The 23,867-nt window shown below is 39.7% G+C and overlaps 1 protein-coding gene across 1 annotated transcript; it reads left to right on the top strand.

Annotated features, from left to right (window-relative positions):
* Positions 1-692: 692 nt before the first annotated feature.
* On the top strand, positions 693-23,366 carry RAB39A (RAB39A, member RAS oncogene family). The gene is made up of 2 exons (XM_081241396.1): positions 693-1,050; positions 22,449-23,366. Exons 1-2 carry the CDS (start codon positions 824-826, stop codon positions 22,873-22,875), a joined length of 654 nt encoding a protein of 217 aa, XP_081097522.1. The 5' UTR covers positions 693-823; the 3' UTR covers positions 22,876-23,366.
* The last annotated feature ends 501 nt before the right edge of the window (positions 23,367-23,867 follow it).

Raw genomic sequence — 23,867 nt, 5'->3', positions numbered from 1 at the left:
TTCATTTCCTTTCCTCTCCTTCCCCTCGCTGAAGGGCGCTAGAGACAATGGAGGCGATTGGCATTTTTCTCACTCTTCCGTAGTACTGAAAGCAGTGAGGAAGAAATGGTGGTGTTAGGAGCAATGGCCAAAGCCCCTGCTAGAAGCATCCAGAACTTTCTCTGCAAATTGATTTCGATTCTGCTCTCAACTCCTTCACATTAGAACGCCTCGGAGGTGGCAATCAACAAGGCTAGAGAGCAGAAAGCCGCCAACAGAAATCTGTTTAAATAACGGTGGTCACAGAACTGGCCAAATCGATAAAAGAGGAAACCACAACAGTGACCCAGGTTACGGCCCCCGAGTTTTCCAAAATTAGAGCCGGAATCGGACAAGCCCGCCCTGACGCCCGTAAGAAAATGATTCTCACTTTTCATTGGCTGACCCTCCAAGAGTTGAGACCTTGCTTCACTTTCACTGGTTGCTGCTGCTGTCACATCCTTTCACCACACCCACTTTCCCGTCGGCGCCCAGTGAGCTTTGGGGGAAAGTGATTTACAAAGGTCGGGGGCGGGAGTCCGCGAGCAACTAGACTATTTCCCCCCACCCCTCACCACGGCCCCTGCTCCGCCCACTGGCCCGAGGGCCCGCCCCTGGCCCTGCCGGGCCCCGCCTGTCCCTCCAGAGAGGGCGGGGACCAGGCGGCGGCCGAAGCCGCAGGAATATGCTGGAAGCCGGCAAGCGGGAGCCCGGGAGGTGCTGAAGGGACAGTTCCCGCCGCCTTACTTGCCCCGCAGCGGGTGGGTGGGTGGGGCGGCCCTAGAGCCAGCTGGGCACGTGAGCGATGGAGACCATCTGGATCTACCAGTTCCGCCTCATCGTGATCGGGGACTCCACAGTGGGCAAGTCGTGCCTCTTGCACCGCTTCACTCAGGGCCGCTTTCCCGGCCTGCGCTCCCCAGCCTGCGACCCCACCGTCGGCGTGGACTTCTTCTCCCGCCTGCTGGAGATCGAGCCGGGCAAGAGGATCAAGCTGCAGCTCTGGGACACGGCGGGACAGGAGCGGTTCAGGTAGGGCCGCCGGCGCCGGGACCCCAGGGACCGCGCCGCCCCCTCCATCCGCCTGGGGCACCTTCCCCAAGCGTCGGCCGCACAGGCCAGTGTCGGGAGAAGCTCTGGCCCTTCCCTCTCGAAAGTGCAAACACTCCATTCTCGCTTCCCCTTTGCCCCTCCTCTTCCAGGGACGACTTCCTCCTCCGCAGTTTCTCACTTCTTTCTTTGGCTCCCATTTCCTGCGCCCCCTTTCCGTCTTTCCTTTCCCGCCTGAGCCCAGGTCACCCTCACCAGCGCCCTCTTCCCCAGCTCTCTACCCCTGCTAGTATTTTTATCCCCAACTCTTCGGCTCCCCTGCTGCCTTCTCCCCAAACTCAGCGTCCCTCGCTGTACACACCCTGACCTGGCCACCCTCCTCCAAGCTCCCGTTTTCCTCCCCTGACGGAGCGGCTTCCCATCTACGCGGCCCAGGAGAACTGCATAGAAGCGTTCCCAGATTCGTGATTGATCCATTTAGCTTCACAGCAAGCAGTGCACTTTACTGCATGAGCTCATTGGGCATCGTTCAGAGGGAGATGATGAATGCGGTAATGGTCTGAACACCTCACAGCACCGAATGTGGTCATCAGAAATACTGGGCCAGGACCCGTGGGATGTGTCTTGTACAGCAACTAGATGTAACATCAGGGACACAGGCACAGCAGAGGAGTTTTTTGTTGTTTTTAAGGGTTGAGTTGTCTTTAGAAGTTTGTCATCATTGGTGCTTTGGTGAAGAAAAGAGAGATGTACATACTGAGATTTGTTAGGAACTTTTCCTTTATTTTATTTATAATAGGTACTTAACGTTCCAGAGTGATAATAGATCAGAAAATACTTTTCTGCATAGAGGAGGGATCCAAAACTAAACGTAAATTGTATGCATTTCCTAGATATTTAAGATTTAACCAGATATGAAGCACATTTAAAATTTCTAGGATTCAAGGAATTTTTTAGAGGAAAGTAGGGACCTGATATATTGTAGTGTTTGGGGCTTTTTTAAGGTTGCATTATCAACTGGAACTCATTAAAACAAGCATTCTGTAGTCTTCAGCAAGTACTCTGTTTGTGAAATAGAGTACTTATTGACCGGATTTCCCAAACATGGCTTCCCCTCACCCCAGCCAGCAACTATTCGGAATGAGATGACTCTACTTCTGTGAGAATGTTCCAACACTTTAAAGTTTTGGCTTCCATTCCCAGCTATGACACTGATTCACAGAGATAAGTGAACTGCTTAGCTTGCTTATACCATAGTTTTACAATGTGTAAAGTGGAAAGATAGTAAGGCCTGCCCTTTAGAGAAGTGTTAAAGGTTATTGATTTGAATTGTACAATACCCAGAATTCCATGAAGAAAATTTTTTTTCAAGAAGCCTCCTTTAAAATAATTTTTCAAACTCTGATTCCTCATCTGTAAAATGGAGTCATTATGATCTCTAAGGCTCATTGCAGTTTTACCATTATAAGGTAGACTGCAAATTCATTCACTTGTGATCTCAATCAGAGGTGAACTTTAAGATATCTCATGGTCAGAAAAAAGCATTTACTAATAGCTCTTGCTCTACCCTCTAAAGTGAAAATAATAAAAACGTGTTCTTTATACCTCTAGCAACTACTGATAATTGCAGCTACAAGAAACATAGGTAGGGCTTCCCTGGTGGCGCAGTGGTTGAGAGTCCACCTGCCGATGCAGGGGACACGGGTTCGTGCCCTGGTCCGGGAAGATCCCACATGCCCCGGAGCGGCTGGGCCCCTGGGCCATGGCCGCTGAGCCTGCGCGGCCGGAGCCTGTGCTCCGCAACCGGAGAGGCCACAGAAGTGAGAGGCCCGCGTACGGCAAAAAAAAAAAAAAAAAAAAAAAAGAAACATAGGTAGTAAAATCTTCTTGTGTCTAAAATTCTTTCCTTAAAAACTTATTGACAAGAAAGTAAGGGATGATTAATTTGTTAGATTTTAAAGACCTTTTCTGTTAAATACATCTTTTTTTACTGCCTTTAAGAAGCATGTAAATTGATTTTATATACACTATTAAAACCAGACAGTAACTCTCTCACAATAATGCAAGGACATTTAGGGAATGTTTACTGACAATGAGTCATACTTTATTTTGCTTGGCTCTTTACCAAAGATGTGTTCCTAAATACATACATATTTCAGTAGCTGCCTCCAAATACTTGCTTTTCTCTCATTTAGCAGAATGTTTCTCCATAAAATTGCATTTAAAACAATTAATGTTAAATCATTCTGTACCTTCCTCTAAGAAAATACAGATACTTATTTTGAGTAAGCACATTTGTTTCATAGAAAGGTACTAAATAGTTCATGAATATATAGTTCTGTCATTAGTTATAATTATACCATTAGGAATTTGAGGAAAACATTCTATTTGGAGGTTTATTGGTGATTAGATATAAACTAACAAAAAGAAACCTACTTTAGACAGTTCAGGGTATAGCTTAAAAGCATAAACAAATATGTTACAGAACAACAAAATAGTGAGCTGATGATTATGACCATAAGTAGCCTTAGTTATCTTTTTTTTACCCAGCTTTATTGAGGTATAATTGACAAATAAAGCCTTAGCTTTTGAAGTTCAGATAATACATGCTAGTAGTAAACAACTACTTACAAAAAATAAAAAGGAACAAAATCAAAGTGAAGATGGTTTAGAAAAATGATGAATATGTGAGCATCTGTAAATTGTAACTTAACACTCAATTGTTAAGTTTTTATTATTAACACTATGTTTTAGTCAGGATAAATGTTAAATTGCTGTATTAAGGATACTTAAAATTACAGTGCCTTCATTAACAATAGTTTATTTCTCTCTTGTGTAACAGTCTCAAGGTAAGTAGTCCAAGCTGTTGGAGTGGCCTGCTCTAGGCCATCATTCAAGTACCTTCTCTCTTAGTTTTCTGCCATCCCTAGGACATTATCTTCTTCTGTGTGAACAAAGCTGGGTTGCAGGCACACTGTGTGCCAGTTCCAGGGGAGGGGAAAGTAGAGATCTAAATCCAGTAATGTTTCTTCTAAGCAAGTGAGGCCAACATGGTGCAGATCACTTCAGCTCTCAGTTCAGTGAAGAGAAATTAGTTACAAGGCCACACTTACATGGGGCTACCATGTGCCTAGGAAAAAGGGAAGATGGATTTGGCACTGTGGGCATTGGGGGGAAACTAGCAGTCACCACTTTTATTTTTTAATCATCATAGTGGAAGAAGTTTAGCAGGAAAGGAAACAAGAATATTGCTTAACAGCGTTAATAAGGATAAGTAAGTGTAAATAAAGCTAGAAGTATAGAGAGCAAATGTAAGAATGTAAGAATATAAATTTTGAATTTTTCCCATGAAAAGCACTTAAAGCAATATGAAGATAAAATGAGATAAAGAAAAGCAACATTAGCTGTAGGGATAGAAAACCTGAAGCTTCAAGCCAGATTTGGCCTTTTATTTCGTGTTGTCTGGCCTTGGGGGTATTACAGTTACAGCCACTGGTTGTAAAGTTCAGAGAATAATGTCCTCCTAGTGTAGTGCTTCTCAAAGCGTGTTCTGTGAACCTTCTGATTCTTTTTAAAGGATGGGTTCTGTAATCAAATAAGCTTGGAAATCCCTATATTCCATTTCTCTCTTAGAAATTCATATCAAAGACTCCAAGAAGTATTGAGCAAAGAAAGCTGTTTAACTTTGATTAAACTAGCATTTCCACCATTTATTTGAGGGGCTATTCTTAAAACATGAAAATCTATGATAACTAGAGTTCTTAGTAGTATAATTTGGGGAAATCTTCCTTGATGAGTTGCTTTAGTCACATTCTTTGAGCAGAACCAACTAAACTTTTGAAGTTTGGAGCAATGGAAAACGTGCAGACATTAGTTAACCAGCTAATGGGCTGGTTACAGCTAAAGGACTGTAAGCAGTAATTCCTATAAAAGGGACAGCCTCCCCTGCCCCCCTAAAAATCTGAAGGTGACCTGTAACTAATACCACTTAACGTCCTGGGCCTCTCCCTAACTCTCTGCCTGCCTCTTAATCTCTTTTCCTCTAGCTCCTCTTCTACTGTGTATCTTTCTCTTCCTTATGTGTCTTACCCTTCCTTAAACTTCTTTTTATTTTTCCTTTATCCGTTTCATCTATCAGTCCCTACTCATAGTTTCCTCCCACCTTCTGTCTTTTCCTCTCCTTCCTTTTTATGTTAATGTGTCTTTTATGCTCTCATTTCTTTTTAACTTATTCTCCTTATTTACCCTCTGCCTCCCTTTTGTCTCTGTTTTCTTCTCTTCCCCTTCAAAACATTCATATGAAGTAAATGTTTAAAAGTGGTTTAATTTATATTCTCTGTTCATAATTTTAGAAGTAAGCAACATGAACGTTTTATATTTCTCCTTAAGGTATCTTTTAAGATTCCTAAACTAAATAGGTTTTGTTTTTTGGGTTTTTTTTTAAAGCACCCTTACTTGATCCCCACTCTCCTTACTGTGGTTCATGATCTTCAATAGAAAAAGATTTTCTGATAGTGGATTGGTGGGTTCATATTGCATAGGTAACAGAGCAGAGATTGTCCACAATTAAGTCCCATAATCATTGCAGTCTACTGTAGTTCCAAGTTATTAGAAACAATAGAAAGCTAGACTATATTTGTATTGAGTAATCTGATAATATACTGTCTTGGTTAAAATTATTTGTGTTGTAAGTAACAGAAATATAACCAAATTAGTTTGGATATAAGGGATAAATTATAAATGATACAGGTCTTATGAGAGACAAAAATCTCACTGAACATACAAGTGTCTGAAAATATGGAAGCTCTAATAACAAGAGTTTGTGGAGCTTCTCTCTAGTCTATTTCCATTATCCAATGCTGTCAGCTCCCAACTGTCTCAGTCTCTGAGCCTCTTATTCAAATTCTTGAAAGAAAGAATCTCATTGGCTATTTGATTGGCCAGTGAATCAGCTCCCCCAGGGTCCAGTTATTAAGATAATATATACATAAAACACAAAGGGATTATAAATACAAACATCCCAGGTATGCATTATGGGTCATCCAATGCAAATGAATCCGTAAGGGTCTACTTTTTGGGAAAGAGAAATTCACAGAAGAAGGAAGCGAGCAGTCACCCCAAAAAGTATCTACTTTATGGAGTTTCAGAGTAAAACTATATGTAAGAAGGAGCCAGCATCATTTCTAACAAGTGTAGCAGAATGTGGAAAGATGACCTGTGTAGCCAAATGTATTTTTATATGATAAAAGTTATTTTCACTGTCCACTCAGAGCATTCAGACCATTTTGAGTGATTGTATAGTCAGCACAGTTAAGAAGCAGCCAGTAATTTCAAAAACCTGTGATTATTTTTCTTAATGTCTTTTTTTGTTCAATGACTCAATTGATTTCGCATGTATAGCCAGAGCCTCAATGACATATTGCTATATGAAAGTGATTATACATTCTGACTATTTAGTAACTAAATATTGTAAATATAGTAGACTAAATATTGTACTCCAATATTTGAAGGCCCTAGGCCAGCAGCAGGCAAAATTGTAAAGTAGGTAAAACTCATTCTTGGGGACTTTGGGGCTTTCCTACTTTTCTTTCCTTCTGTTTTTGGATAGTAGGACCTTGACCTATCCTTCACTTCTATTTTCCCTCACATCTCAGTTGAAAAGCCATCCCTTACTACTCCATCTTAGCTTCAGAGAGAGAAGTAGCTAGATGACCAAGAGACACAAAATTATTAAAACTTAATAAGGGTTCTGACAGGAGTATTTCTATTCTAAAAGAGGATGACCACCTAGGAGGTAACACCTCATCTTGAAGTAACATCTCCCTGTTGGCAGAGTTATGGATCTATGGCTGATGGGTGTTGGAGTTTCCTCTCATCATGCTGCATTGATGACCACCTATTCTGACACATTGGCTCCACATTTAGCTTTCAAAACAAGGGCTAGAAAAAAAAATTAGAGATAATGTTGCTAGTACATGAATCACTCAGTAAAGTTTTCACATGAAGAAAAGTGCTTTGCTCAGTCTGAGAGAAAGAGAGAGAGAAGAAATTTCTAGTTATTGTCAGTCAGTTTGGTTAGCATACAAAGATTTCTTAACAACTTAGCCTCCACAGCCATGTTAAAGTTTAAAGAGCAACTTCTTGGAATGATCTGAGAATGTTTATCTTGGTGTTTTAAGAGCCAGTTATTCTTATCCTAGCTGAGTTAGAAGGGAATCTGCATTCTTTCAGTCTGCTCTGTCAAGCAGTGAAAAAGAAAGGTGGGGCTTCCCTGGTGGCGCAGTGGTTGACAGTCCACCTGCCGATGCAGCGGACACGGGTTCGTGCCCTGGTCCAGGAAGATCCCACATGCCGCGGAGCAGCTGGGCCCGTGAGCCATGGCCACTGAGCCACAACAGTGAGAGGCCCGCGTAGAGCAAAAAAAAAAGGTGAACTACTCAACTAATACTGAGGTATACACACACACACACACACACACACACACACACACACACACACACACACACACCAGAGAACATCAGATTTTACTTTATTAAGATATTTTCATTCTTTCTAAAGTGAAATACCTACAAAGCCTGTGCTTTATGATACTAATATATCTGCCCCCAAATGTCAGTAACTTTTAATCAATTCTGACAATATATAATTCAGGGAAGTTCATTTAAAAATTATTACACCACACAATCTACCTAGCTTATCAAGAAACAAATATTATTAAAACCCATTGTTTTCTGAAAAGAATCACTTTGTGTAATGAAGTACTGTTCTGACCTGTAGGAGTTCCAGAACAGAGGTCCAATATGTTTTAAATTTAAAAGTATATTTTTAGTTTAAGCTGTGAAAGAGTTTCAAAATACAGATAGTAGTTCTGTATACAAGCATGACTGAGTAAATGTCGATGGCTAGCTGGCATATTATTTTATTTTGGTTTAAAATCTTAGTGTTCTTTTAAACATTCTTAAAAAGTACTGAAGTTTTTTTCTATTTCCTTCCTATGGTGATAATTCATTTTTCATTTAGGAACAATATGCTAAATAAAATTATTTTATTACTGGCAGTAAGTCCTTCAGACCATCCACTGATATCAATAGCTAGGATATAAAGAAACCATCAAAAATATCTCAATGCCAAAAAAATGTTGAGGTAAGGGAACAGAGACTTCTCTCGTAGGTTTATTTCTACTTCACTGGTATAGTGAGTGCATCAGAGTCACCTGAGAAAGGTCTTTATCAAACCATGCCCCAAAATTCATCAGTGACTTTTCTTGGCAAAATGTTATCCTTCTCTGTGCCTATTCTTTCCTCTGCTTTTTGTATAATTGGTCAAAATCTCTGCTTAAATTATCTTCCTGTACTAGGAATGTTAAAAGTGGTTTTTCTTCTGATTCTTTAGCCTTTCCAAATGTATTTCCATCTCGTAGGACTTAGTGTGATATGGCTTCAAATGGATAAGGCTGAAGGACAGCCTTAATCACAGACTCCTGCCTCAGAAATACAAAAGAATAGTGTGTGGCCCAAACTGAACCCTCTTCTCTAAGAAGAGATCAAGAGAGAATACTGCAAATGGGAGTTAGATACTAAGAACTTCCTGGCTATAAGAGAAGGCATTACGAAGAAAGATTATAGATTCTCAAATTCTAGGCATTGCCCATCATTTTTCTTCAAAGTAGCATTTTTTGGGCTTCCTGGGTGGTGCAGTGGTTGAGAGTCCGCCTGCCGAGGCAGGGGACGTGGGTTCGTGCCCCAGTCCGGAAAGATCCCACATGCCGTGGAGCGGCTGGGCCCGTGAGCCATGGCCGCTGAGCCTATGCGTCCAGAGCCTGCGCTCTGCAACAGGAGAGGCCACAACAGCGAGAGGCCCGCGTACCGAAAAAAAAAAAAAGTAGCATTTTTCAAACTAATAGGTGTAATTTGAGTAAAAGTTTCCTTGATCAAATAGTTTTGGAAGTACTGGGTTGTTGCCAGATTTCTCAGAGCTTTTAATATACTAATATCCTAATATACTTTGTAAACGCCCAAGACAGATATGGTATTTCCCAACCCAGAGTCCTTTTACATAGAGTGTTTTAGGAACCTAGATGGGAAGATTAGAGCACTTTAGGAGCGAATACTTCAAAGAAAAATTGTAGGCAATTCCTTAAATTTTAGGAGTATATTTGAGAACCTCTCATGGTTTCTTCTCTCATATGATTCTCTGTCTCTTTTGCTGGTGCTTCTGAATGACTCCGTCAGGTCTCCCTTTTAAAACACTTGGTTGCTATATTTTAGGGCAAGATCTAATCAGATCAATAGACTCTAGAGAATCCTTTGGTTTTTGTCCCCTCATTCAAAATTAAAAGGTTTCTCCTCTTGCCTGACTTCTAGGCACTTGTCACAGTTTTACACAGATCATGCAATATCATTAGTACTTGTTTTAAGGGCTACAGAAAGGCTATGGGATTAGGAAATCAAAAGTTAATGAAACAAATATGAGGTGAAATTTAAGACATATATGATAGGACAGATGGACAGACTCTAAAAAGAGAATTAAAAGTGGAAGAGAAGGTAGAACTAATTGTATAGGAGAGGACTATTGGAGGCGAGGAAGGTTAGTGAAAGATGAATTGAAAACAGAATCCAAGAAAGCGAGCGGGGAGAAGACACATGAAAGAAGCTACAGAGATCAACATTCTGGCCATTTTGGTACAACCATAGGACTGGGAAGAAACAGACGGATGGATCTGGTACAACAGTCTCTTTTTTAAAAAAATATTTATTTATTTATTTATTTATTTATTTACTTTGGCTGCACTGGGTCTTAGTTGCGGCACACAGGATCTTCGTTGCAGCATGTGGGCTTCTTAGTTTCGGCATGTGGACTCCTAGTTGCGGCCTGCGGACTTCTTAGTTGCAGTGTGCGGGCTTCTTAGTTGTGGCATGCGGAATTCTTAGTTGCGGCATGCAGAATTCTTAGTTGCGGCATGTGGACTTCTTAGTTGCAGCACGCAAATTCTTAGTTGCGGCATGCATGCAGGATCTAGTTCCCCAACCAGAGATTGAACCCCAGCCCCCTGCATTGGGAGCATGGAGTCTTTTTTTTTTAATAAATTTATTTATTTGTTTTATATTTTATTTTTGGCTGTGTTGGGTCTTCATTGCTGCATGCAAGCTTTCTCTAGTTGCGGTGACGGGGGCTATTTTTTGTTGTGGTGTGCAGGCTTCTTATTGCGGTGGCTTCTCTTGTTGCAGAGCACGGGCTCTAGGCATGAGGGCTTCAGTAGTTGTGGCACGCAGGCTCAGTAGTTGCGGCTTGTGCGCTCTAGAGGGCAGGCTGTATAGTTGTGGCGCACAGGCTTAGTTACTCCACAGCATGTGGGATCTTCCCAGACCAGGGCTTGAACTCGTATCCCCTGCATTGGCAGGCAGATTCTTAACCACTGTGCCGCCAGGGAAGTCCAGGAGCTTGCAGTCTTACCCACTGGACCACCAGGGAAGTCCCAACAGTCTCATTTATAAAATGATAGAATTAATGTCCAGAGAGTCTTTGACTGGCCCCAGGCCTTATCATTTGTTAGTGGTTTGCATAAGAGCCTAATTCTCTTAACTCCTCTGTTCAGTGCTCTTTCTGCTGCATCAGGCCTCCTGGCATGGTTGAAAAGAGTTTTATTGGCACATTGTGTAGTTTCTCTCCTGAAAAATATTCTGTTTGCATACAACCCCACCCCCACTCCCATCCCTGTAGATCCAAGTTAATTACTGTGTCTGCTCAAACCATTATTTTTCGGCTATATTCAGAAACAAAAGGAGAAATAGCTTTACACAATAGAAGCGGTACTGATAACTGACAGCAAACACTTGTGGCTGCAGTGACAGTCAATTCTCCCCTCCATGCAGTACTCAGTGACTGCACTGCTACACTTAGTAACAGGAATGAACCCAGCCCGTTGCAGTGGAGGAATTTATATGAAGTCTGTTGCCTTGTTAGACAAGGAGAGATGTTGGGTATTAGGCAAAGCTACAAGCAAATACTGCCTATGATGTTGTAAAGTTTCAAAAGTACTGTGAGGTAGTTTTCCATTTTTTTTCTAGAGAAACTGAAATCAATCAGGATTATGATTTATGTGTGGAAATCTATGCATTTATTTAGATTAACTGTATACCAGGCACTAGATGCAAAAATAGATATAAAAATAAATAAGATATAGTCTCACATTCAAGGTCCATGCTGTCTCTATACTGGGTAGAGTACAGACTATATTGCTATAACAGAGACTGACCAAATATATTACCTTAAATAATACAGAACTTTGTTTCTCTCTCCCCACGTTAATAGTCCAGAGTGAGCAGTTCTGGACTATCCAAGTGGCTGTGCCTCAACATCAGTTTCCAGGGTTTTCCAGTCATTGCCATTTCCTAACAAGCAAGAAGGAGAAAGAGGAAGCCTAGGGCAAATGGCATCTTCAAGCAGATGAACCTCAGACTGCACACATAACTTATCATGTCCCATCGATCCAAACTTAGTGATATGCCAAAACTAACTGTAAGAAAGCTGGGGAATATAGTTTCTATATGAGTTGCTATGTACAAGCTAAAATTCATGGAGTTCTATTACTAAAGGAAGACAGGGAGAATAGACACTGGGGGACAATTAGAGATCTTTCTAACAGACTCACAGCAAAGAAAGATAATAAATAATTGGAATAAAGGCTAGTAAGTACTAACATAAGTTCTGGTGGCAGAACAAAGGGAGGAATTGTCATCTGTGTGTAGGGTTAGGGCTAGTTTCAGAGGATGTATCGGAAAGAACGTGGTCCTTGATGCTGGGACATGAAGGATAGGTCAGTAGTAAGAGAAATAACAATAGGAAATAATAACAATTTAAAAAGAAGTGGCTTCCAGTAATGATAGCAGATTGAACACCTATGCCTATTTTAGCTTTTTTTCCTGAAACCTCACTAAATTGACAATAGTTTTTTTTTTGTTTTTTGGGGGGTTTTTTGTTTGTTTTTTTTTGTTTTGCGGTATGCGGGCCTCTCACAGTTGTGGCCTCTCCCGTTGCGGAGCACAGGCTCCGGACGCACAGGCTCAGCGGCCATGGCTCATGGGCCCAGCCGCTCCGCGGCATGTGGGATCCTCCCGGACCGGGGCACGAACCCGTGCCCCCCGCATCGGCAGGCGGACTCTCAACCACTGCGCCACCAGGGAAGCCCTTTTTTTTTTAAATTTTATTTATTTATTTTGGCTGCACTGGGTCTTATTTGCGGCACACAGGACCTTTGTTGTGGCATGTGGGCTTCTTAGTTGTGGCATGCATGTGGGATCTAGTTCCCCGACCAGGGATCGAACCCGGGCCTCCTGCATTGGGAGTGCAGAGTCTTACCCACTGGACCACCAGGGAAGTCCCAATAGTTTTGTTTTTTAACCATAAATCCTAGCAAGGAGAATAGGTAAGGAGATAATAGCAAAAAAAATTTGGAAGTAAGAAAGCAGATGGAGGAATGGTAAATGAATTAGCAGATTAAAGAAAATTGGCTTCTAAGCTAGGGGTGGAAAAAGCTAAAGACCAAACCAGTATATATCATTGAATCCCCTAAAGATTCAGGAAATGGTGACACCAGATACTTCTGAAGTGGGAATGCTAAAATAAGGATCATTGATTGTCAGTCTGTTTAAGAAAGACTGGATCCTCACATCCCCTCCACCATTCCACACACCAGGTGACTTCCTCTCCCCCCACATTAGCAAAAAACTAGAAATTTATTATTTGAAAAGAGTTAAACATAGAGTCTCTTACTGGAAGCATCAGGCATAATTGAGGTTGGGGTCCCTTATTAAAAGTAAGGGCTTTAAGTGAATGTATGCATGTTGTATGCTAAGACTGTCTAGCCCTCTTCCCCATCTTAGCTCCCAGAATGCTAGTAATCAGACCTTCACCCTTCAAACAGGGCATTGGTGAAATCATTTCTGATGAATCTGACCAGGCCAAGAAGAAAGACTTAAGAGGCCAACATTAGCGTTTCCTCAACTAAATGATCCAGCCTGATCATCTTATGAGTGAGGCTTTTAGTCTCAATGAAAGATTGCAAGAAATACTAGGAAATCTGTAACATGAAACCTAGAGACCAAAATAAACAGAAACCAAAAGCAACCAGAAAAACAAAGTTAATAAGGGAAAAGGGAATGTTTAAAAAAACAACCCCCCCAAAAAAAACTCTGTCCTTAACCTTCTCAGATGGATAGTGGGAAAGTATTTAAATCATAAAAGAAGAGCAAGATACTAGTTTTTCAAAAGACTATTCTGAGAACAAAAGAGCTTTTGGAAACACAATAGAAAAAAATAAAACAATATAAAGTTGGGGAAATCTCTCAAAAAGTAGGACAAAAAGACAAAGACTTACAAAATAGGAAAAATATATATATTTTTAAATTAGAGGACTAGTCCAAAAGGTTCAATAAAAAAGTAACAGGCATTCCAGAAAAATGGAACAGAAAAAACAGAGGGGAGAAATCATCAGTGAAGCAATTCAAAAAAAATTTCCTAGATGTAGGGAGGGACCTGAGTTTTCAGATTGGAAGGGTCTAGCACAATAGATGAAAGTAGACACATTCTAAGGGACATCATCGTGGAATTCTAAACACTGGGGCCACAGAGAAGTTCCTACAAACTTCTGGGGTGGGGTGGGGGAGAGACATGGATAAAAGGTCACATAAAAAAGATCAGGAATCAGACTGACTTCAGCCTTCCTGAAAACAACAGTTGAAGCTAGAAGGCAATGGAGAGACTTCGAAATTCTGAAAGAATTTTGTATCTGACCAAACTGTTATTCAACTGTGAAAGCAGAATAAAAACATGCAAGACTTCAAAATATTACCTCATTCATCTTTTTTTTCCCCTCATGAATCTTTTTTAGGAAGCTACTTGAGGATGTGCTCTATATACACACACACAGACACAGACAAACACATAACGTGCATAAAAGAATAAACCAAGAATGAAGACATGGGCTCTGAGGAACAGGAGATTTACCCCTGAAGAAAAGCAAAGGAAATGCCCAAGAAAATGGTGAAGGGAGATCATAGGATGCTATCTCTGCCACAGATACCAAGGACAACCAGGCCCGATTGGAGCAGGGCAGAAGATTATAAGAGAGACCTCCTCAGGAAGATGAAATTGACAGAAAAGCTAACAGGAATGAACTTTTTAAAAAATGGCAACTGGCAGAGTTTGGGGTTAGGTTATTGAAGACTACTTGGAAAATTTAGCAAAAAGAAAAAGAAAGGAAGAAAAAGATGTGGTAGAGAGTGCTCACTCATATCTGATGCTTCTTTTCTTCTGGGCACACGGGAGGAATATATTTCCCTTCCCTCTTGCACTTAGAATCATTTGACTAATTCTAACCAGTGAATGTGAGCAGAACTCACATGTGGTAGTTTTAAAATACAGCCCAGATTTTTTAACGTTCTTCCTATCAAGAGGTGGGTTGTTTCTTACTATAGCATAGCCTGGCCTATCTTGATTAATATGCAAGATAATTATTAACTCTAAGGAAAAGCAATCAGTTTATTCCAGGGCTCAGCATTGAAAAGTATACATGGTCAGAATAACACAAATGCCAAGAAATGATCTTCCTAAAATTATGATATAACAGTACAGCTTTGGCAAGTTTGCGGAATGGGAAAAATAAGAATGTGTGGTAAGTGCACAGGTAACTTTGATGAAAACACAAACTTAGAAAAAAAATGAAAAAGAAGAACAGTCTCTTCAAATGACTTGAAAATAAAAGCTGCATAATTTCATATATAGAATGAAATGAGAAAAGGATAAACACCAGTATAAATTATAAATGTAGAGAGATATACAAATCACATGAAATGAAGCAATATTGAGAAAGTTGTATGGAAACAGAAGTCACAAAAATGGTAGGAGGATTATAACCCAAGAAAAAATGTTCTTTAATTATGTTAAATCACATAATGTATTATGTTGTATAGAAAATAAAATAATCATGAGAAGCTGGTCATCATCTCATTTTTGTTCTGCAAAAGGATGCCAGAAAGTGCCAGAAAGTGTCAGAATAAGTGCTAAAATCTTTTATACACTTTCTGGTACCATACCAAATAGAAAATAAGCATCCTTCATTATCACCTTACAGACAAATAGTGAAGCTAGAAACATTTCTCATTAATTTCTAAATTATTTGGATTTTCACATTAACTTGTTCTGCCTTCCAGAATCCACTACAAAATACAATTTGAATTACTACCAATTTAAATATAGTAGTTCTTTAGAAAAAGTGGATGATTTCACCTTTATGTTTATAGTGTGAACTGTTTTTCAACCCACTTCTCTTTTTGTTATTTAGCCCATTTCATGAATCCCTACTATAAATATCAAAAGGAGATAAGCTTTTTTGGATCTCCCTCTGTTATTCTCCCATTTGCTTAGCATTTGCATGCTGCCTGGGTACAGTCTTACAGAGTCTGAACTTATTAATTCAGTTGTTTATTTATTTACAACTCTCAGTAGGCCTCATGCATGCCCAATTCTGTTTTAGACACTAGGGATACAGCGTTCCAAAAAAAGTGACAAAAATTCTTGCTCTCGTGGAGCTTCTAATGGGGGGAGATGGGCTATAACAAAATAAGTTGGAAAAATTATATAGGACGTTAGAATGTGTTAATTACTATAGAGGAAAATAGAGGATAAAAGGTGAATAGAGCATGCTGGGGGTGATAAGAAGGCCTCACTATCATAAAATGATGATCTGTGGTAAAAGAAAAATAAAAGATGGTCACAGGGGAATTGATTCACGTATTCAAAGACAGAATATGGCCATTAGGTCTTGTCAGTATTACATATAGCCTCCACAACCACAGACTTGATTTTTAATGGAAAGACCCTGGAATTATACATAGAGAAATTTAATGTTTGTATGTATGAAAAGAGATATTCTCAGTTATAGGCCCCAAGTTTCAGAAGGCAAAGGCAGGGACTGTTAGAGTCAGTAATAATACAAGGAGCGGGGAGATTTGTGTTTTAGTTTCTTGAAAGCAGTTCTAAGGGCCCGGATTACAAGGCAAGTGAAGCAAGTAAATAAAGAATCAACACAGTAACTATTCCCAGAAGGGCAGTAGGAATGTAATGTCATGGTGAAAAAAGGCACTCACAAGGCTAACGCATTCATAGGCTGCTTGCTGCCAACAGCCTTTGTCATCAAAGTACTTCCATCTCCTAAATACCTATTTGGCAATTGGCAAAGCCACAAGAAGGGCATTTCCAGTGGACCATCTGGCTCATTTTACCCAGGTAAGTCAGCAAGTGCTCTATGTTTTGTTGCTTTTTTAAGAGACCAGTGCACATCCTATAAAGTTCGTAATAATAACATCTAAGATCTCATTCACATTTTTTGGTGGCATTGCCCATATATTAAGTAATTCTTTATAAATATAAGCCAATTCCAGTGCTCTCAATTTCACTTGTCTATATTATTATTTCAGGAAAAAGAATTAGAAAAATTAAACAGTTTAAAATGTTTACATAAACAAGGCAACCATTTTTCTTTTCTATTCTAAAGCGAATATACATGTAAGAATAAACTTTGAGATGAATGGATAAAGAAAATGTGTTATATACATACAGTTGAAAATTATTCAACCATAAAAAAAAGAAGGAAATCCTGTCATATGCTACAGCATGGATGAATCTTGGGGATGTTATGCTAAGTGAAATTGAGACAGGAGGGAAGTGCGCACACACTTTAAATGTCACAACCTTTAAAAGAATGACATTGACTATACAACATAAACTGGCTAGAACCAACCTAGGCCCAAGATGGCAGAAAATTTGACTTCCAGTAGACCTTGAGCCTCACTATATGCTCATTGTAATGCCTTAGCATGCTAAACAACACACCCACAGGTGCCATGACAGTTCCGAGGCTGACCATAAAAGGCCAAAAAGTGGGCAGTGGTCCAATTCCTGGAAATCCCTGCCGCTTCCCCAAAAGAGTTGGAATAATCCTCCCACTCGTTAGGCTATGCAATTACCCAACCCATAAAAACTAACCACTCCATATTTCAGGGCCTTGTGACTTTTGAGATGGCCCACACTCTGCCTATATAGTGTGTATCTCCCAGAATAAACTTGCTTTCACTTTACTATGGCTCGCTCTTGAATTCTTTCCTGCACAAAGCCAAGGACCCTTACTTGGCGGCCTGTCCCAGGGACTCACCTGAGACCTGGGACAGGACTGTCATCTCGCTCCCCATTTTCCTGCAACAAAGTAAGCCAGTCACAGAGGGACAAATACTGCATGATTTCACTTATATGAGGTAACTACAGTAGTCAGACTCAAAGAAGCAGAAAGTAGAATGGTGGTTGCTTGGGGCTGGGGGGAGGGTAGGAAATGAGTTGCTGATCAATGGGAATGGGAGTATCAGTCATGCAGAATGAAAAAGTTCTAGAGATCTGTGGTACAACATTATGCTTATAGTTAATAATACTGTATACTTAAAAATTGTTCAGAGGGTAAATCTCATCTGTTTTTTACCACAATTTTTTTAAATGAAGCAATTTTGGCTTCATAAAGCTATGTTGAAATTTATAAAATGTTTGCGACTTTGTTTTGTATCATTCTTTTCCTACAAAATATCTGTAGCCTCTATCAGGTCTTTGGTTGCCAGCAACAAAACCAACTTGAGGACATTAATCAAAAACGAAAGTTACTGGAAGCATGTCTACGTGCCAGAGACTTGACAGGATAGCTGGAGGGACCAGGCTTGAAATGAACCAAAAGATCCCAGAAGTTCTGGGCAGCAAGGACCACAGGAGGCCAGTGTGGTCCCGATTGATACTGTTGCCCCTTTTTTGCCTGTTCACCCGCTGCCATAAGAAGTCCCAAATGGACAATTGGCAGTCTCAGCTACTAATTCAATAGAAGCATCATGAGGTTCTCTAGTGAAAGCATTTCTCCCTTGGATACTAAAACCTTTGTATCAGCAGAGTTCAGAGTCACAGGAATTAGAAGCAACAAAAAATTTTAGTGACTCATTAAGTGTAATTGCAAGAGGTACCATCACCCCACTTTTACCCTTTGTTTCCCATACCACAGCATCTATTCATGGGGAAAAAAACACCACCTACTGTATTACTCACTAGCTTAGAACGTATACATCCTGAAGAATCATGCTAAAATCTTACAGGGTGTCAACTCCTGGACATGAGCATAACTAAATCTTTTTTTTTAATTGAAGTATAGTTGATTTACAATGTTCTGTTAGTTTCAGGAGTATAGCAAGGTGATTCAGTTTTATATATATGTATATATTCTTTTTCAGATTCTTTTCCATTAGAGGTTATTGTAATACATATTGAATATAGTTCCCTGTGATATACAGTAGGTCCTTGTTGCTTATATATTATATATGTGTGTGTGTGTGTGTGTGTGTGTGTGTGTGTGTGTGTATCTGTTAACATAACTGAATCTTAACCCATTCCACAGTTTTATAGGTGTATGCCTCTAGGTGATAGTGACATAAGATCAATGAATCCTATGGCATCAGCCCATTTTTTCCTCTGTTAACTGAAACCTTTGTTCTATAGCAAAGTGTGGGATACCATGACTTTGTATAACATATTCCATAAGTTCATGGATGGTGGTGCTAGCATGGCTTGAGTCCACGTTAAGTGTCTATTACAGTGAGGACATATCAGTGTCTCCTCTGTAATGGTTTTCCCAGAGTAAGGTACCATATCCAAGGTGTCAGTAACTGCTGGAAAATTGGGTATTAAGCAGTGACAGTTGAGGCAAGAGAAAGTCTCTGCTCAGCCCAGTCCCAGCCTCCTACCATGATTACTGTGAGTCCAAACTGGGATAAAAATACTGACTGATGACTATAGAACAGAACATTTTGTTTCACCAATTATTAGGAACTCTTTCAAAGAGGGGGCTTTTGGTGAGTATTCACATAGGATACAGTATTTGCATACTCAAGACCCACCCACACATGCCAAACCTCCTTGTTATCAGTCTTCTGATTTTGTTTTTTCCAACATGCCAAACCCTTAGCCTCTGCTCGTGAATTGGTGTAGATCCTTAACCTTCATCTCCCCATCTCTTCCTCTGGAAAAAGTACCACTAAAAGTTCCACAAATGGAAGGATTTCTCGTTTCCACTATTGAGTGGAGTAGACTGATGCCAGCGTATTATTTAGAGCCATCTGTAAGGCACACTTGAATTTTTTTTCCCCTTTAACTATAGGGAAATCCACATAAGGCCATAGGTTGAGAGAGTGCTGCTGAAGTAGACATGCTGGGTGTGTGAGCCTTGTTACTCTGGGTCCCCTCAGGTCCCACCCCTATTCCTGCCTATATATATGACTTCTGCTTGATGACAAAGTTCCCGCCTGGTGAATCAGAGAACATAGCTCTTGATGAGCACTCAGATTGCACAGTCACCTGATGTTCAGGTGTCTAGTCTCAAAGCCAGGTTTTAAGCCAAGAACCATCTCTCAAAAGTGTAATAGCTCATGACAAAGAGGACATGTCTGTATTCTAAAATGTCACATCTGTAATTGTCCAGTGGAACTTTTCCCAGGCTTTCTTTAAATCATTTATTCATTCAGTGAGACTTTCAAAGCCCAGAAGGAAATAGATATAAAATAACATGCAAAAGATGTTGTTGCTTATAAAGAATTGTTACTCATCATTCTTTACAACTCTTGGATTCTTTACAGGGAGGCCTATCTACCTTGTTCTTTTAGGGTCTGTTCCCTGCCTCCTTAAAATACCTTCAAGAACTTCTGAAGACCTAAGTGTCTCGACCCAAGAGAGGAAGTTCCAGAGAAAGATAGATGTTCCCTCATCATCTCTGTAAGACCTGCCTTTCAAGTTCCATTTTTCAGTCTTGAAGGCCTGTCTCTTCCCCTAAATAACTGACAGCAGGTATGCCCAGTTGTTTTGGGGGAAACCCTGCCTTTTCGGACAACTAATTATGAATCTGAAGGCTAACCATATCAGAATTCTAAATCTAATATCCAGACACAAACTGGAGATCAAATTATTATATAGAAAAAGGCAGATGTCCTATTAAGACCTTTTATTCTGACTAATTATTAATAAGGGCTATTTTACAGAATATGTTACATATACTTCGCTATAATTTTATTCTATAGAATGATTTGGAAACTGTGTTCCAAATATGTTTTCAAAATTAAATACGAAGTGCTAGAAAATATGGTATTTCCTATATGCCTCTGCCTAATAGACAAGCATTTCAATGTTGAATTTTTAAACACAAAAGCATGTTGTTTTAAATTATACTAATGGTAAATTAATTGCAGGGGGTGGGTGGTAATGCTGAGTAAATGAAAGCTTTCAGTCTAACACATATACAGATGAGTAGCAAAACAATAACAAATTATCCCTCAAAATTAAAAAAAAAGCAACAACTTAAATGAACTGCATTATTTGTAGCCTGCCAGTGATAGTGGGAGATTTTTTTCTTACTGTCAACAACTGTACAGTACAGTAGTTCTTGAGAGAGGTTGTTTTTTTAAGTAGTCGCTTGAGAACCTCTCTACCATGAATTCTGAGGAGAAGGGGAAGCAGGAGATATGGAAAGGGGAGGTAAACTTTCTTCAACAAGTGGTACTTGTGGTATCAGGTCACTGAACTGAGCTGTGATTTCAGCAATAAGGATAAAGAAGGTATGTAAAAGTTGGAAAGTACCAAATAACACACTGGCCCTCCACAAAGATCTTTGGTGCCTCAGGCAAGTAACAGATGAACTTGCTTAAGGATGATCTCAATGCTTAAGATCACTGACAACTTGGGATAATTCCCTGGTGGTCCACTGGTTAGGACTCTGCGATTCCACTGCAGGGGGCCCCGGGTTTGATCCCTGGTCAGGGAACTAAGACCTCGCAAGCCACGCGGCACGACCAGAAATAACGAGATCACTGACAACTTGGAAACTGAGACACATATGTGATTTCTGGCTAATACAACATTTAACACTTTCCCTCTCTGATAAGATTAATTAATCCAATATAGCAAATATTAAATTACATCCATCACTTGCCAGGAAGTTCTTAGATACATAGACAGAATATGTTTAACCCTCAAGGAGCTTTGAATTGAGTAGGAGACATACCAACAAACCCAATCAGCACATTATGAAAACTGATATAATGGCTGGCGGTAGGCCAAAGGTTCAATGGAATTATAAGAGAGAGAAGTGCCTAAGAGAGGTAGAGGGGGAGAAGACAGTGACAGGGAAGGCTTCTTATATGACAGGATTTTTGAATTGACTCAAAGAAGAAATAGGAGTTTGCTGGCAAAAAAAAAAAAAAAAGGGTAGAAGACATTCTAGGTAGAGAAAACAACATATGTAAAGGCAAAAATATAAAACAGTATAGCCTTGGCCCCTTGCCTCATGATTCAGTCAGGAAACAAATGGCACACTTGAAAGGTTAACTGAAAAGAGTTTAATGAAGTGACTTTCCAGAAATGCGGGCAAGGTCAAGGGCACCAACAAAGGATGGTGATGCATTCAGTAATAGCAACAGTGGGAAGCCATTAACGACCTGGCCAGAAGGGGCAAGGAAAGGAAATGAGATTGCCAGAACCTGGTGAAAGCCATAGCCATGGGAGAAGGGCTACCCAACAGGAACCTGGATCAGAAGAGACTAGATCTGGGGCTTCCCTGGTGACGCAGTGGTTGAGAGTCTGCCTGCCGATGCAGGGGACACGGGTTCGTGCCCCGGTCCGGGAAGATCCCACATGCCGCGGAGCGGGTAGGGCCGTGAGCCATGGTCGCTGAGCCTGCACTCCGCAACGGGAGAGGCCACAACAGTGAGAGGCCTGCGTACCGCAAAAAAAAAAAAAAGAGAGAGACTAGATCTGTAGAGGCAAACGATCATAAAAGTATGCACATCTCAGATTCATATCCCAGGTCTGAACAATTTCCCGTTTCTTGAATAGGTATAGCCCAGGACTAAACCTGTAACTGACATTATAACAAGTTTGCCCTTGTTTCTTCTTCCTTAACTGACAGAAAGAGAAGCCTGTTGATTTAAATGATAGGGAGAGATTCTTAAGATCTGGTCTGCTGTGCAACCTCTGCCCCACACCAAATCTTTTTGTGTGCCTACTTTTAACCACAGTAATGTGATAATTATTCTATCAGATATTTAAAAATAAAAACAAGTAATCCTGAGTGTGAGATGACATGTAAGTGCTTATTTGTCTATTTAAAAATATCTACTTTAATATCAGTGGATGAAACTGGCTTGCATATTAGTTTCATAGAATTTTTTTGTTCACTTTGACACTTCATATTTGACTTATAAACTGTAGTTAAATCACATTAATTACAACCTTTTTTTCTATTTATTTTTCAGATCAATAACTCGATCTTATTACCGCAACTCAGTTGGTGGATTTTTAGTATTTGACATTACTAACCGACGATCTTTTGAACATGTGAAAGATTGGCTAGAAGAAGCAAAAATGCATGTACAGCCATTTCAGATTGTATTTCTGCTAGTGGGACATAAATGTGATTTAGCTTCACAACGTCAAGTTACAAGGGAAGAAGCTGAAAGACTGTCAGCAGACTGTGGTATGAAGTATATAGAAACCTCAGCAAAAGATGCTACAAATGTTGAGGAATCCTTCACTATCTTGACAAGAGACATATATGAGCTTATTAAAAGGGGAGAAATTTGTATTCAGGATGGCTGGGAAGGGGTTAAAAGTGGTTTTGTTCCAAATACTGTGCATTCTTCTGAGGAAGCAGTAAAACCCAGGAAAGAGTGCTTCTGCTGACTTCATACATGCCAAAGAACTAAGAACAGATTGGGTGTCATTTCAGGATAAATACCAACATTAACAACAGAATGATGTAATGAAAGCATTTTAAAAAGTTATAAACCCATGCTAACACTATTTTGTAAGGTATTTGATTCAGAGCATTTCTGGAAACTGGAGTATCTACATAATTGCCTCCATTCTCACTTTGTTAGCATATAACTGACCATAATATCCAAATATGTCAATATTACTCATTTTTCTTGACAGTTTGAAATGGATGTTTTGTGCATATATAATCTGATTGAAAAGATTTTACCAGGAATTACATTCTCTAATGTTAATTAATTAATATTAAATAGTAAAGTGGATTTAAAAGTGCACTGTTTACTTATAAAGTAAACAATCACAGAGTTATTAACTAGGCCTAAAATAACAATTCCTTGTTTAAGGTACCAGGTTTTTAACCATTCTCTGAAATATTTATTCTCCCTTAATTTTGCCTGAACATGAGAAGATAAGTTTTATATTAATTTTTGTTCTCTGATTTATTGCTCCTGAAAATTTTATGTTTTATAATGATATCTAAGGATCCAAGCAAAAGGTTTTATTGCAAATATTTGTAAAAATAAAAATGAAGGATCACTATCAGCAAATGTTTTGTTGTTATAGTATACTGTCCTTATTTAGACAAGAAAAACTTAAGCCATTTTGTCCAGATCTTCAAATGTTTTGGTATAAAGCTAGCATAGTATTCTTTTGTAATTAAAAAAAATTCTCTCTGTTTTATAGCTAGTCCCATCTCTATCATATTTGCCAAATATTGCTTATTTTACTGGTCTTTCTAAAGGACAACGTTTTGGTTTTATTTGTCAAGTTTACTGCTTTTCTCCTCTATTTTTGACTTTTCTCTTGATTAATTTTGTCCTTCCATTCTTTTGGATTTACCTTGTTCTTGTTCTATGTCTACTGTCCATTTCCTGTAGCATCTTTTCATATGCTTATTTGCC

The sequence above is a fragment of the Mesoplodon bidens genome, assembly GCF_964165515.1.
Source record: "Mesoplodon bidens genome assembly, chromosome: 7".
Taxonomy (NCBI): Eukaryota; Metazoa; Chordata; class Mammalia; order Artiodactyla; family Ziphiidae; genus Mesoplodon; species Mesoplodon bidens.
The sequence above is the reverse complement of the archived record's forward strand: the minus strand, read 5'-3'. Positions and strand labels throughout refer to the sequence as shown.

Bases quoted from the DNA above. Each gene is read 5' to 3' on its own strand.
- RAB39A (XM_081241396.1), top strand. From the start codon at position 824: ATGGAGACCATCTGGATCTACCAGTTCCGCCTCATCGTGATCGGGGAC. The intron at 1,051-22,448 runs GTAGGGCCGCCG...TTTATTTTTCAG, and splicing joins GCGGGACAGGAGCGGTTCAG to ATCAATAACTCGATCTTATT.